The 16,239-nt window shown below is 32.2% G+C and overlaps 1 protein-coding gene across 1 annotated transcript; it reads right to left on the reverse strand.

The window, feature by feature from the left end:
* Nucleotides 1-4,676: 4,676 nt before the first annotated feature.
* Nucleotides 4,677-6,107, reverse strand: LOC131076048 (UPF0481 protein At3g47200-like). The gene has a single exon (XM_058013073.2). The coding sequence runs from the start codon at nucleotides 6,105-6,107 to the stop codon at nucleotides 4,677-4,679; it is 1,431 nt and encodes a 476-aa protein (XP_057869056.2).
* Nucleotides 6,108-16,239: the final 10,132 nt, after the last annotated feature.

Genomic DNA, 16,239 nt, shown 5'->3' on the forward strand with positions numbered 1-16,239 from the left:
CATGATCAACAATCATGCATGAAGCTATAGGAATACATAAACCCCAGCTAAAGGCAGTGAGCAGGTAACAGAGGTGTGTAAGAACCTTTATGTTAACAAAGAGATCATAGCCATAGTGTGCCACAAGAGCAGTGCATAAGTTCAATGGTTTTGTAAAAGAACCATAGATCTACAAAGCCCAATATTATGACAGCCCAGTAAATAGAAAATTAAAGGACTATATTGCTAGTGGATGCCATCCTAAGAACAAGTAGTAAAAGGGTGTATACACAGAGGTGTCGTATCATATATTGAAAAATCACACAAGAACCATCTACAGTTATAAACCCTCAGAGTACAAAGATGCACATTATTACGGCTTTATTTTTGGTCTTCATCCAAAAATAGTGAATGCAATTACAGGTTTTTTTTCAGCTTTTCTTCTAAAAATTGTATTTAAACTGAAGAAAATGCATGAAATAAAAGCATAAGTTATGCCAATATTTTTCTAAATTTCTTTCAGAGTATTGCATGATAAAAGAAAGTTCTCAAAGTTTTAAAAATAAGAGTAGGATAAGGAGAGAAAATCATGCGTACTGTGCTTGCTTTCAAAAAAATCCATTTCAAAAGTCCAGTTGAAACCCTCAGAAAACCCTAGTTCTAGCCAAAAAAGGAGATGCAAAATGGCTAGAGGAAAGACTTCACAGTGAAGACAAAATGCATTGTAAATGATAATTACGGTTTGAACTTCTATCCTAACTTGCATGCCCTAAGTATTGACTTGATATTTCTTTTATTTGTTTTATTAAAACAAACATTGCATATAATGAAGCCTCGAGGTCATGACTTTATGTTATGCAACCTAGGCTATTTTTTTTTGTAAGGGAATATTTTAAAGGAATTCATCCTTTATATTATACAATATAAAATAATTAAGACTTCTTTTCTTTATCAAAAGTCTTAATTATTTTATATTATATAATATAAAAAAGAATTATTATATTAAAAATAATAGTTTGACTTTATAATTTATTGAAATTAAAATAAATAAATACTTCAATAAATTCTAAAATAAAAGTATTATATAGTTTTACCTTAACACTCAAATAAAACAAATTGTTTTAATTTATCGTATTAGAATAAAACTAATTTCAGAAACCCAAGATAGAAGATATCATGTACGTTTTCACATGGAGGTTTTTCTTTTTGTTTTTCCGAGTGCTATATTTGGTAGAGGGCATGCAATTTTTAGCGGGGAGATTTTTGTTTTCTCTCAGCTCTATATTTAGTAGACTTGGCATGCAGATTGTCAGTGGAAGAGGTTTACTTTCTTTTTTAGTGCTATTTTGGGCGAGTATGGTAGTTTTTTAGAGGATGGGTTCTTTTTTTAGGGGTATATTTAGTGGTCTGATAGTTCTATTTACAACAGAGGGAGTCTTTTTCATGCACTATTAGTGGGAGACCTATTTTTGGTAGCATAGACTATTTTTAGCAGGGTTACGCATGAGTTTTTTATGCTATTTTGGGGAGATTCGCCCAGGCTTTTTTCTCATGTAATTTTTCATTTTTCAGGGTTTTGGAGAAGATATTCTACATGGCATCTATATATTCTTCTATTCTGCATTTTTACCTCTGTTTTTTTCTTTTTTGCATACAGGTTTTTGCAAAAAGCATTGTATCTTAGCACTTCAGTTTTTTAGTTTTATATAGCAGCATTCCTTTGATATTACAAAGTTTCATATGTCTGCCATGGTAATAGTGCATGTTCATTTGCAAATTTGATAGAGATTTACTGTGTCTTGATCTAGAAACCTTTGAATTTCAGTCTATTTTATGTGCATGTATTTTCTGCTTTTCGTATAATCATAGGTTTTAGGTTGTGTAAAAGGGGTATTTTGTCAATTTGGTTGTGAAACTAGTTTTCCTTCCAAGTTTACAACCCCCTTAAATCCTTCTCGGGAAATATTTATATGGTTGAAGAGTAAAATTATTATGTGTGGGTGAAGTTCTGTCATATTTTTGTGGGTTATTAGGCTATTATCATAATAATTTTGGTGTATCACCTCCTAGTTTAGTTGATGCTTTCATTATTTTCAGAATTATTTCTCACTCTTTTCCACACCAGTCTTTTAGTTTTAGGAGGGATTCAAGGGAATCCATCCCATAAACCGAAGATTCACCTTCACTTTGAGCAACCCAAAGGCTCGAAGGTGTTTCCACGTTTCACATGATTTCTTGGTTTCACACTTGGCATCATCGGTGCAATCCTTCATGACAACAAGAGTGATTGCAGTTTAATGTGGCTATATGAAAGATTAACAAGATTGAGGAAATGGTAGAGGTGTATGCTAAGGCCGATAAATGGGCAATGGAGGAAAATGATGAACTGGTCTGGGAGGCTGCTAGTAATATGGTTAGAAAATCAAAGAAGGGGGACAAGGCTGAGGGGATGCTAAATGACCTTAGTGAAAATTTGTCTCAGAGGGATGAGAGTAAGGTAGTGATCGAGCTGAAGGAAAGCCAAGAGACCTTGAGATGAAAAATTGAGGATATGTCTATGCTGAGCCAAGAGATGGCCTTGAAGAATTTAGCCTCCTTGCAAACTATTTAGAAAGAAATTGATTGCAAGAAATTAAAATGCAAGAGATATGTGATGTCTCCCTCTGCTATGATGGAGCTCTTTACCTTAGTGTACAAATCTACTTTGAAATCTAGTTATCCGACCTTTATTAATAATTCTAAGAAAAAAATTATTTTTTGATTAAGTCATTGGATTGTGTAAAGATTGCCAAGATGCTAACACCTCTACCCAGTAGACCACCCCTTTGTGTCTTGGCTAGTGATTTTGGTGTTTATTGTTTTTTCGGCTAGGTGTGCATTCCTCATGTGCCCTAGGTGTTGTTGTTTAGCAGTTATGTAAAGGTTCAGGCATATCCTGATTTTTATTAGTTACAACAAATAATGGCTAGTAGAAATAATACATCACATGCTATAAAGCTTGAAGGGGCATAAGAACATAGGAAGAAATATCTAGGCCCAAGGGTTTCTCAAACCACAATACTCAAATTATAGTTCAAGGCATCAAGGGTCAAGTGATCATGTAAGGAACAAAAATTTTGAATTTTAATTGAATACAATGGTGAAAGTCTTGACAAGATGAAGAAGTCTAAAATCTTGACATGAAGAAGGGAAAGACAGAGTTGGAAGAAAAGACATGGCATGATGGAGAACCATAAAATTATGAATGGAATAAAAGACGACAAGAGTCAAAAGAATAAGCATAATCAAGAGGGTAAAACACATAATAGATGGAAATTGGGAAGACATAACTATGAACCTAATTTATACAAGCTTTGATTAAATTTGAAATGGGATATATATATTTTTATTTATTCCTAAAGTGAGCAAGCATCAAGAGACTAGTGACTACCATCTACACCCAAAAAGAAGTAATGTTGTAGAAAGAAACAACTCTATTGTTATAGAAGTATTACAAATCATGTTGAAGACAAAGAAGCTATTTATAGTTATTTTGTAGAAGCACTAGTATTGATAGTATACCTAAAAAATTGTAATCTCACAAAATCAATGAAGAAAAATATTCCAAAAAAATATTGGAATGATCATAAGAATTTTGTAGCTTATTTTCATGATTTTAGTGATATAAAATTGTATATATTCTAGATCAAGAGAAAAATATGTTAGATGTAAAATATAACCTTTGTACTTTAATGTGATATCTTGATAAAAATAGAGTCTTATAACAAAAAATAAATTGTGAGTCAGGGCAAGTGCTTTACATTGAAGGTGGAATTATAGTGGTAGGAGGATGTGCGTTAAACAACAAAAGTATTTCAGAAAAGAGAAGATGCATTGTTCATTTTCTTCTAGTAATCTTTAGTAGTAGCTAAGTTCAAGTCATTCATACTTATGTTTTCCAAATAAACCAAGTAGTGTTGCTAGTTCAGTTTCTTCTTCATGAAATTCTTTAACGATTTCAATTGCAAAGTCTTCAACAAACATAACAAGCTTAATGAGTGAAATTTATGAAAGCAATCTTAATATGAACCAAATTATTAATTTGGCTTTACATTGAATTGATTGGATTTTAAGATGTAATGAAAGAAAAAAATATAAATTGATGCTATGAATCTAGGGGTGGAAGTGATATATAAAAAAAAATACATGATAACCAATGTAACTTTGAAAACATAAATAAGTGGTTCAGGTCAAATGGTTCTTTAAAGATATATAAAATGTCAATGGTTATATGAAATGACATAAGGAAAAACTTATTGCCAAGATCTTTGTATAGACAACTAGAATATTTAAATAAAAAACAACCTTGCTCCAATTGCAAAAATTAATAGAATCAAAGATTATGTTAGCAGTTATTGCACAATACAAATAAAATGTGTCTCAATGAATTCTATATAACTCTTCCTTTACTACTTTTCTAATTATTTTCTTTCTATAAATAATATGACAACGTGTAATACCTTTTATACGTACAAACACTCAAATGCTCAATCTTTCTATTCTATTTCTGTATACAGTTTAAGTGCAAGGGCACAAAGCTGAATGAAAAAAACAACAATTTGGAAAATACAAATGCATATTTGCTTTCACACAATTAACTAAGAGTAGGCAGCACGCTATCTAATTAAAAACTATAGCCGTGTGATGTACGTTTCTTCCTATACGATCTTTTGCCATATATTGACGAGAGTGGGTATGGCAGCGGATACCAAAACCGCGAGGCCCCAAAAGATTGAAGCGTTCCGCCAGAACCTTGGGTGCCTGTGTTTATAATCACTTAACAGGATTTGAAAATTGCTTTTATACCACTCATTGATCTGCATCTTCAGCTTCATGAAAGGATCCTGCTCTGATTCAAACTTGATTCCCTTGCCAAGATTATTCAACATGTAGGCCACTTCTTTGTCCGTGCCCATGGTGCTCTGGATAATTTGAAACTTCCTGAGCACAGCAACATCTGCTTCGGTCTCCACCAAGCTATTCAACAGATACACATAATATGAAATTGCAGTGAATCCCTGGCAGACCTCCAGAGCCATCAGATTCCTCAGAATTACTTCTGTATTGTCAGTGATCCAAATCGTGGGGAGCGAAAGAGTCCTCCTTTTGAAGGTCATCTTTTCGATGGATGGAAGTCCGTCGTAATGACTGAACTTCATTCCTGCCTTGTGTAAGTCTCTGGTAGAGGCGATCAGAGTCTGATGCCTAATTAACTTGGGCTCTTGTGGTTGAATGAGGAGCTTTCGCAGGAGACCTTTTATTGTAAAGCGAAGTTTGTTACCTCCACTAGGCGGTGTCTCTTTTGAATCTTTTGGGTCTTCCACAATTAGACTCTGGAGTAGCCCGAGAATATGTCTATATTTCTCAAGATCATCAAATCTCTTCAAATCTGGATTGTCAGGCCCATTTCGCAAGAAAGGGTGAATTTGAGGAATAATACCGTTGCATAGCAATCTCAGCAGCTCTTTCTTAGCTTCTGCCTCTGAGCCTTTCTCCACTTCCAATAACTTTATCAGGACCTTAATGGGGATTTGATTTTCAAGCATCAGAATATCACTAAGAACATCAAATTGACAGGACTTGACTCTATTACTGTTGAAAATTGGATGACAATGCTGCTGTGGCTGTTGTTTATTCTGCTCTCCAGTAGTCAAAACTCTTAAGATCTCTAAAACAAAGCATCCATCCAAAGTGAAAACCATCGCTATGGTTTCGTCCTTGTATTCAAATTCTTCTTCATAGCACCTTCTAATTTCACAAACAATATGTCCGACTGCATCATGTAAATGCAAGTGCTCCTCTTGTCTTGGTAGCCTGCGTGCCATCATCTCTGCGGCTTCTGCTTTGAGGCGCTCCACATTGGATGCTGGCTGCGCTATCACATGGTGATAAAGGCCAAGGCGGACGACCCGAGGAGTGTAGGCTTCCTTCCTTAGAAACAACAGAAACTTGGGGACCCTGGTTATGGTCACCCCAAAGTAGCCTGAACCTGGCTTGCAGTCCTTGATGGATCTATCAGTAATCCTCTCTGTCATATTAATTACCCATATACTTTCCTCTTCCATAAACATAATATTGCCTTGCGACATCTTTCAGATTCTTCTATGTTAGAAATAAGATCTGCAAAAGGATGCTGCAGTCACTAATTGATTTGGCCCAGAAACTACTGTCAAGAGAATGATATTATTATTTGTCAAGAGAATGATATTATTATTTGATAATGATAGTAAATTGTGTAACTTTAATTTGAATAATTTCATGAATGTCGAAAGACATGACATAAATAAATTTCAATATATATATTGTTGTATAGTTTAGGATTCTATTTGGTTCAATTCTAGATTTATAATTATAGTTAGGATTGGAATCAAAATAGTAGGCCTAATTCAATAAGGATTAGGGTTCATTATGGTTTACTATTAGGTTTAGGATTTGATTTGGTTTAAAATAGTAGGCCTAATTCAATAAGGAATAGGGTTCATTTTGTCTTGCTATTAGGGCTAGGGTTATGGTTGTAGTTAGGGTTTACATCATTGTTTAGGTTAGGTTAATGGTCAGGATTTGGATTTACATCATGTTTAGTGTTATGGTTAGCGTTAAGATTGTGATTAGGCTAGGATTTAGGGTTATGGTTAGATTATGTGTAGGGTTATGGTTTATATCATAGAGCTATGATTAGGGTTAGGATTATAGTTAGGGTTTACATCATTATTAGGGTTAGGTTAATGATTAGGGTTTGGATTTACTTCATGATTAAGATTAGGGATAGGGTTAAGATCATGGTTAGGGTTTTAATTTATCATTATGGTGAGGATTATGTCTAGGGTTAAGGATAGAGTTAGGATTATAGTTAGGGTTTACATCATTGTTAGGGTTAGGTTAATGGTTAGGGTTTAGATTTACATCATTGTAGGGGTTAAGGTTCTAGGTAGGCTTAATTTATAGGTATATGGTTAGGATTATCTCTATGATTAGAGTTTATATCATAAGGTTAGGGTTATGATTGTGGTTAGGGTTAGGGTTAAGGATTAGGTTTAGGATTATAGTTAGGGTTTACATCATTTTTATGGTTAGTTTAATGGTTAGGGTTTTTATTTACATCATGTTTAATGTTACAATTAATGTTAAAATTGTGGTTAGGCTTAGGATTTAGGGTTATGGTTAAGATTATATGTAGGGTTAGGACCTTTATATCATCGGGCTAGGGTGGCTATGGTTATGGGTTAGGGTTAGGATTATAGGTAGGGTTTACATCATTATTAGGGTGAGTTTAATGGTTAGGGTTAAGATTGTGGTTAGGATTAGGATTTACATTTATGGTTAGTTTTTATGTTTAGGGTTGTTTATAAATCACCGTGTTAGGGTGAGGGTGAGCACAGTGGTTAGGGTTATGGTTAAGTTTAAGATTATGGTTAGACTTAACATTTATAATTATGGTTAGGGTTATGTCTAGGGTTAGGATTTATATCATAGGATTAGGGTTAGGGTTAGCATTATAGATAGATTTTACATCATTGTTAGGGTTAGGTTAATGGTTAGAGTAAGGGTTAGGGTTAGGGTTAAGATTGTGTTTAGGCTTAGGATTTATGGTTATGGTTAGGATTATGTGTAGGGTTAGGATGTATATCATAGGGTTATACTCAAGGTTAAAGGTTAGGGTTAGGGTTAGGGTTATAGTGATGGTTTGTATCACTTTTAGGGTTAGGTTAATGGTTAGGGTTATGGTTGCAGTAAGGGTTTATATCATTGTTAGAGTTAAGTTAATGGCTAGGCTTAGGATTTAGTATTATTGTTATGATTATTTCTAGGTTTAGGGTTTATATCATGGGATTAGGATTAGGGTTAGGATTAGGATTTAAGATTATGGTTAGTTTTACATTTAGGGTTAGGGTTTATATCACAATGTTAGGGTTAGGATTAGCATCAAGGTTAGGGTTATGGTTAAGTTTATGATTGTGGTTCAAAGGATTAGTATTTAGAATTATGGTAAGGGTTATGTCTATGGTTAGGGTTAGGATTATAGATAGATATTACATCATTCTTAGGTTTACGTTAATGGTTAGGGTTCGGGTCGGGGTTAAGATTATGTTTCGGCTTATGATTTATGGTTATGCTTAGGATTATGTGTAGGGTTAGGGTTATAGTTGTGTTTTGCATCACTTCTAGGGTTAGTTTAATGGTTAGGGTTTGCATTTACATCATGGTTAGGGTTAAGGCTAGGGTTAGGGTTAAGATTGTGGTTGTGCTTAGGATTCAGGGTTTATATCATAGGGTTAGGGTTAGGATTAGGATTATGTTTATGGTTTATATCATTGTTAGGGTTAAGTTAATGGGTATAGTTCGGATTTACAACATGGTTAGGGTTTGGCTAATGGTTATGGTTTGCATCACTTTTAGGGTTAGGTTAATGCTTAGCATTAGGATTGTAGTAACGGTTTACATCATTGTTAGGGTTAGGTTAATGGTTAGGTTTTGGATTTAGGGTTTGAGGTTAAAGTTAGGGTTAGGGTTACGATTATTGTTAGGGTTAGGATTTAATGTTATTATTATGATTATTTATAGGGTTAGGGTTTATATCAGGGACTTAGGATTAGGGTTGGGATTAGGATTTTTGATTATGGTTAATTTTATGTTTAGGGGTATGGTTTATATCACAATGTTAGGGTTAGGGTTTATATTAGAGGGTGAGAGTTAGGGTTAAGGGTTAGGGTTGGGATTATAGCTAGGGTTTACATCATTGTTAAGGTTAGGCTAATGGTTAGGGTTTAGATTTATCTCATGGTTAGGATTAAGGTTGGGGAAAGGGTTAAGATTATGGTTAGGATTAAGGTTAGGGAAAGGGTTAAGATTATGGTTAGGCTTAGGATTTAGGGTCACATTTGGGATTTTTTCTAGGGTTATGATTTATATTTATTGTTATGGTTATGGTTTGGATTTATATTTATGGTTTACATCACTTTTAGGGTTAGGTTAATGGTTAGGATTAGGATTGCAGTACAAGTTTACATCATTGTTAGGGTTAGGCTAATGGTTAGGTCTTGGATTTAGGGTTAAGGTTAGGGTTACGTTTACAATTGTTGTTAGGATTAGTATTTAGTGTTATTGTTATGATTATTTCTAGGGTTAGGCTTTATATCATGGGATTATGATTAGGGCTAGGATTAGGATTTATGATTATGGTTAGTTTTGTGTTTAGGGTTAGGGTTTATATCACAACATTAAGATTGGGGTTAAGGGTTTAAGGTTTATATTAGAGGCTTAGAGTTACGGTTTTAAGGGTTAGGGTTAGGATTGTAGTTAGGGATTACATCATTGTTAGGGTTAGGCTAATGGTTAGGGTTTATATCATAGGGTTAGGGTTAGGATTAGGATTATGTTTATGGTTTATATCATTGTTAGGGTTAAGTTAATGGGTACAGTTTTGATTTACAACATGGTTAGGGTTAGGGTTTGGCTAATGGTTATGGTTTGCATCTCTTCAAGGGTCAAGTTAATGGTTAGGGTTAGGATTGTAGTAAGGGTTTACATCATTGTTAGGGTTAGGTTAATGGTTAGGTTTTGGATTTAGGGTTTAAGGTTAGAGTTAGGGTTAGGGGTTAGGATTTAGGGTTTTATATTAGAGGGTTAGAGTTAGGGTTTTGGATTAGAGGGTTAGAGTTAGGGTTAAGGGTTAGGGTTAGGATTGTAGTTAGGGTTTACATCATTTTTAGGGTTAGGCTAATGGTTAAGGTTTGGATTTATATCACGGTTAGGGATAAGGTTAAGAATATGGTTAGGCTTAGGATTAGGGTTACGTTTAGGATTATCTCAAGGGTTATGGTTTGTATCATAGGTTAAGTGTTAGTGTTAAGGGTTAGGGTTAGGATTGTAGTAAGGGTGAAGTTAGGGTTATATTTAAGTTTAGGGTCAAGTTATGGTTTAGAGTTCAATCAGGTCTAGATTAGAGATATTGTCAAGGTGAGGGTTTTATTATGGTAAGGTTTTCATTATATTTAGGGTTTGTATTTTTTTAATGTTGTTAAATGAATCAATAATTAGTTTTAGAATAAATTTAAAACTAAAACAATGATTAGAGTATTCTTTTAATGTTTATCAAAGCCTAATGGTAATCAAACCAAAATATTAATTAAGGGTTTAACCTTTATGATATAATTTTAAAAATTTAAAAATTATATTGTTAGAGTTAACTTTAAGGTTAGGTTAGGGTTGGCATTAAATTAGAGAGATTAGGTTTAGGGGTTAAGGTTATAGTGAATTAGAGTTTAGTTTGAAGGTAAGGCTAGTAGGTAACTATTGTAGGATAATGCATTCATAACACTTATAATCATTTTTTATAAAATATTAAAAGAATCTTTATTATTATGTACTTTTCTTATGAATATTTTTTTTCCTTATTTATAAATTTTAAAATAAAACTTAAACTTATACTCCATAGGCATTAGTAAAAGTTAATTGATAAGAAATTGTTAGATTATGCTTTTAGTTGTCAAATTGAAAAAAGAAAAGAAATTAATCTAAATATATTAACAAAATTCCTATTCTACCCTTTGTTTTTGCATGAAAAAAAATTCAAATTTTAAAATTCAAATAATGGTAATCAAAACAAAAAATTAATTAAGGGTTTTAAATTTTATTATATAATCTGGAAAATTTAAAAACTATATGATTAGAGTTAACTTTAAGATTAGGTTAGGGTTTGCATTTATTTAGAGAGATTAGGTTTAAGGGTTAAGGTTATAGTTAATTAGAGTTTAGTGTTATGGTAAGGCTATAAATAGGTAACTATTGTAGAATAATGCATTCATAACACTTATTGTCATTTTTTATAAAATATTAAAAAAGTCTTTAATATTATGTAATTTTCTTATGAATATTGTTTTTCCTTATTTGAATTTTTTTATGAAATAATTACCATGAAGCTTTGTTCTAATGAAATAAATACATTTTAAAATAGCTTCAAAGTTTATTATAATTTAAATATAGACATTTTAAAATAGTTCAAAGTTTCTTATAATTAAAATTATCTTACTCATAACCTTTTATTAATTTAGACATATAACATTTTTATCCTACCTTTTCTATTTGCATGCAAATCATTTCAACTAAATTCATTGTTTTTAATTGTTAAATGAATCAATAATTAGTTGTAAAATAGATTTACAACTCTCACTGGCATCTTACATTCCTTTTGCAATGCATTGATATCCTCATTTGCAATTCAAACGAGTTTATTAAAATTGAAAAAAGTTATTCATAAAGATAATGAAAACATACTATGCAACATATACAAAAATATAAAATGCAAAACCCTAAATTAAATACAACAAAACCAAACATTATATAAAAACCCTAAATCTTTTGAAAGTGAATAAATGTCAACCTAGAAAAATTCACAAATGTAACTTAGTTAAAATGATGCATTGAAAATAGGATATCTATTTTTTTAGTTTTTAATTTCTTACTTTTCTTTTTATCATTCTTAAGTAAATTAAAATTCTTTAAAACTACTCATTATTTTCATTCAATCTTTTTGGTAAATTTGGACTCACCTTCATGGATCAAAAGAGATATTAAAATAAAATGATGCATTGAAAATAGGATATATATTTTTTATTTATTTTATTTCTTACTTTTTCTTTTTGCTTCTTAATTTAAAAACTACCATTAAAACTTTTTTTTTTTTTTCACTATAATTGCCAGAACAAGGTTTTTTACAGATACTTTTTTCTGCAAATCCATTTATGGTATAAAAATATGTGCTTTCGTCCATGAAGCAACATCATCGTACATGCAGGTAAACACCTTAAAAATCTATGGAGAAACAAATAGCAGAGCAGAAACCCTAATCTCTAGGGTTAGGGTTTCAAAATCCACTGCCTTGCAAGTTCAACGGGCTTAGTTGTACACGAAATGCAGGTGGAGGAGTTTTCCCCTCTGAGTTACAATCATTTAGACCATTTTCTTGCCCTTCCAAGTTACAATCGTTTAGACTATTTTCTTCACCGTTTTCTAGATTTGTATGCTACAAGATGGAACAGACAAATATTAGTGTTACAAAGTTTAGCTGGAATTTGTATCCTTTTCATATTATTGATTTTGTAATTCTTCTGAAGATATCATCTGACTATAAAAATCTAAAGTCTTTAACCGAAGGAATGAATTTGTAGGTAATAACCACCCATTCCTTGAGAATAAAGCACTTATCACAACCAAGATCAAAGTAAACACATTTAGGAGTTGAAGACTCAGTATGTGTAGATTTTTGGATTAAGTTTTGCAACATTTTATAATATCAATATTTTGGATCGTATTTCCATGATCCTATAAGATAAAATTGGTTTCATTTATTTTCATCTTTGCAATTTTAGATCTTATATTACAATCCATCAGTAACATGAAACTGATTTTATTTTGTTTTCATATCGAAAACATTGATGTTGGTAAATATTAAGAATCAAAACCAGAGATCAATGCATACTGAAATTATAAAGTGTGGAAAATTCATGTTGTTAATAGATAACAACTATTTTAAGAAGAAAATTAAATGCTTGTGTCAATGTTACCTTGCTTTCTGTCTTTGGGCGTTCATATTTTAAGACTTCTATCTGTTTTGAAACACCAAGTAAAAGAGGTAAACTGATCAGTATACAGTATTTTTTGTTCAATTCATATACACGTATTAATATGTTTGCCTTTCTCTCTCGAACTTTCTTTTCTAGAAGCACAAGATTTTCTTCAAGATAACCCAGTTGTTTTGGTGTAAATGTCTCCACATCTTCACCCGTCACACAACTACACAGAAGAATCAATCCAGATAGCTTTCCAAAAGTTGAATATTAATATGTTGATGATTCTGCAAATAAAATAGATTCAACAAACCTACAATATGAAATCTATAAAACAATATTACATACCTCTATCTCACAATGAAACTGCACAATTGATCCCTTCGAAGAATGGTGCACTACCGTTTTTGCAATTTTTAATTATCGAATGGAGTGAAACTGTCTCATAACCATTTTGAAAACCAAATCTATTAATCTATTAATTATTTTACTTTCTTTATTAGTTAATTATATTTTAAACATTAAATAATTCAAAACCAAATGACCGTCAAAATTAATGTTGACGCATAAATTTGCTGCCATTGTAGAAGCCTCTCAGCTTAATAACATAATTAACATAAATAATTCGTACCTTATTTCAGCTCAGGGAGAGGGGAAACACCACTGATTAGCAGTAGAAACGCACGCAATCAATTTATCTTAATTTGGAGACAAACTTATTTGCACACTTTTCCTTTATTCTCTGAAGCTTCTCACTTTCACTTTTAACTTCTCATTTAAGATTCGGAAATTTGGAATTCCCAGCCTTGTTTTGCTTTCTCTTTTGGCTACTTTCATTAAAGATAATGCGTAGGTTATGGAATATAGGCTGAATACAATTTTTTATATCATGTAGAATTTCTTTTCAATTTTCTTTACTAAATTACTATCATTCAACCCCCCAAAAAATCCATTGTTTATAATTATCCTCCAAATATATTCATATATCTATTTCCTTTTTATAGTTATCCTCCCTAAATTTATATTTATCTATTAATATATTAGATATTTCTATTCTTTTGTTTGAGCATCAAAAATGTTATTTTAGGTTGATTACTATGCCCAGTCTCTTAGTAGTTGGCTAGTCAATTCGAATAGGGTACGACGATAATAATGGAAAAAAATACTGATGGGAAGGATAAGATATTAAAGATAAAGTTTGTAAAATCACTTCAAACAACTTGTATTCATACAGTAATAGTACATATGATCAGAACCTTCAACAATTACTGCAGAGTAAACACGGTGGAAAACTATATACAATAAAAAACTGCTTTAAGAAAGAAAAAGAGGAAACATAGCATTGCTGGAAAATCGAATCAGCAACTTCAAGAAAAACGAGTGATCAAAGATATCGTCAAGGCATTGAATCATTTTAATTTCACTGACAAGAAAAATGGAAAAACTGTTGATTCATTTTGTTCTTGATGACAAATCAGTAAAGCTACGTGTGTTTAAATTCATAGGGTTGTCGTGGCAAAATTTGACTTCGGGTTGACAGTTAACTATTCACTTTGGTAATATGTACTCAATACCTAACTCACAAGAGTTAGTGATGGACGTAAGAGTAAAATAAATTATGACAAAGGATGTTGTTTGAATTGTTTTGTTTATTTCACATTTTTGTGAAACCCTTTCACGGGTAACTCAACAAGGTCTCAAAGGGCAAAGATTTGTTACCGCAGTTTAAGCTTTGAGAAGGTGCTTTGTTACCACAGTTTAAGCTTTGAGAAGGTGCTTAACCGCGACAGTTTTCGGTAACTACTGGTAAATCTTTGTGATTTGTCATTGCAAAATTTTTATGATTTGTTTATGATAGTTGGCAGTTTATCTACAGGAAGAAACGGATTTTTTATGGCAGTTTTGTTGAAGATAAACAAAGTTGTAAAATGAAATTTGTTTTAAACCCTAACGGGTATACCAGGAAGTTATTGAAAATAGTTTTTGGTTGTGACTGCACATACATCTATAGATGCATAGTGTGTATAAATGGATATGAAATGGCATTGTGAGAGAGAAAATTTTGAAAGAAAAGATTGTGTTGTGAAATAAAATTGAATATCTTATAGACTATAATAAAAATCTGTGATTGTATAGCCTGCAAGATTGCAAATATACTATCATAGATCTTGTTGATTTTCATTGGAAGGTTAGGAGTTGGACTCCTTGCAGCAGGGCTGCTAAACTGGATGTAATCTTGGATTTTTTTTTTGGACTGGTTAATATAATAACGGAGTAGTTTTCTCCCTATGACAAGATCTGGTTGGATCTTGAGGGTTTCCACTCAACACAAAATCGTGTCGAGTTTATTACTTTTGTGTTAATGCTCTGATATTTATCTGTCCTATTTCTATTTCAGTTTTCTTATCTTGGCAAATCACTCTCAAACATATTGCTACATTTGTACAATTCTGCTCTTTGTCTCTATTTTTGTAAAGCTTATTCCAATCTTAAAAAGCATATTTATTTGGTGTATTTCAAAGTTCATAGTACTCTAATTCACCCCCTCCCCCTCTCAGAGTACATCTGCTTTCAACAATTGGTATCAGAGCATAGGAGTCTTTTAGGTTTGCCCTAGGACTGATCCTGGTACTTGAAAGAGATGGCTCAAAATGAGGGTGCTTCACTCACCAGAGAACCTCTGTTTGATGGCACTAATTACACTTTTTGGAAAGTTAAAATGGAAGCTTTCATTCATTCTCTTGATATTAAAATGTGGGAGGTAATGGCTAAGAAATACAATGTACCTTCTACTGTGCCTATTGATGCAGATGAAAAGGCAAAATTTGAATTGGATAAACGTGCTCGCTTTGCACTACTTTGCGGGTTATCAAAGGAGGTCTTTGTTAAAGTTATGTACTTTAAATCAGCGAATGAGGTATGGACAAATCTTGAATCCATTTACCAAGGTGATGAGAAAGTGAGAGAATCTAAATTGATTACTTTGAAAACACAGTTTGATTCTTTAAAAATGAATAATGATGAATCAATAGCAGCTTATTTTCTACGAATTTGTTAATGCTCAAAAGGGCCTTGGAGAAGAAATTGATGAACATGATGTAGTTGCTAAGGTCATTAGAACATTATTGCCTAAATTTGAAACTAAAATTTCTGCTCTTGAAGAAAAGAAACACTTTTCTAAAATGACTGTTCACAAACTTCAAAGCATACTTACAGCATATGAAATGAGGATTGGAAATGTTCCTTCAACCTCTACTGAAATGACTTTCAAAGTTGAGAAACATGAGGATAGTGAGTCTGAACTCTCTGATGTCTTTGAAGCATTACTTGTCAGAAAACTTAAGAAAAAGTTCCAAGGAAAGTTTAAATGTTTTGGATGTGGAAAAACTGGACATTTTGCTGCAAAATGTCCATATCTAGATCTAAGAAAAGATGATGAGAAGTCAAAAAAGTCTTTCAAAAAACCTTGGAATCCTAATAAAAAATTTAATAAAAAGAAAAGTCTCATGACAAAAGAAGAGTCTGATGATGACTCTGATGAGTTAAATGGTGATAATTGTGAAACACTTTTCATGACTGAAGTTGAACCCATTAAGATCCATTCTGAAAAACCAGAAACAAATTTTTGTATTGAGTTAAATGAAGTTAATTTTGA

The sequence above is a fragment of the Cryptomeria japonica genome, chromosome 10, assembly GCF_030272615.1.
Source record: "Cryptomeria japonica chromosome 10, Sugi_1.0, whole genome shotgun sequence".
Lineage (NCBI taxonomy): Eukaryota > Viridiplantae > Streptophyta > Pinopsida > Cupressales > Cupressaceae > Cryptomeria > Cryptomeria japonica.

Bases quoted from the DNA above. Each gene is read 5' to 3' on its own strand.
- LOC131076048 (XM_058013073.2), bottom strand. From the start codon at position 6,107: ATGTCGCAAGGCAATATTATGTTTATGGAAGAGGAAAGTATATGGGTA.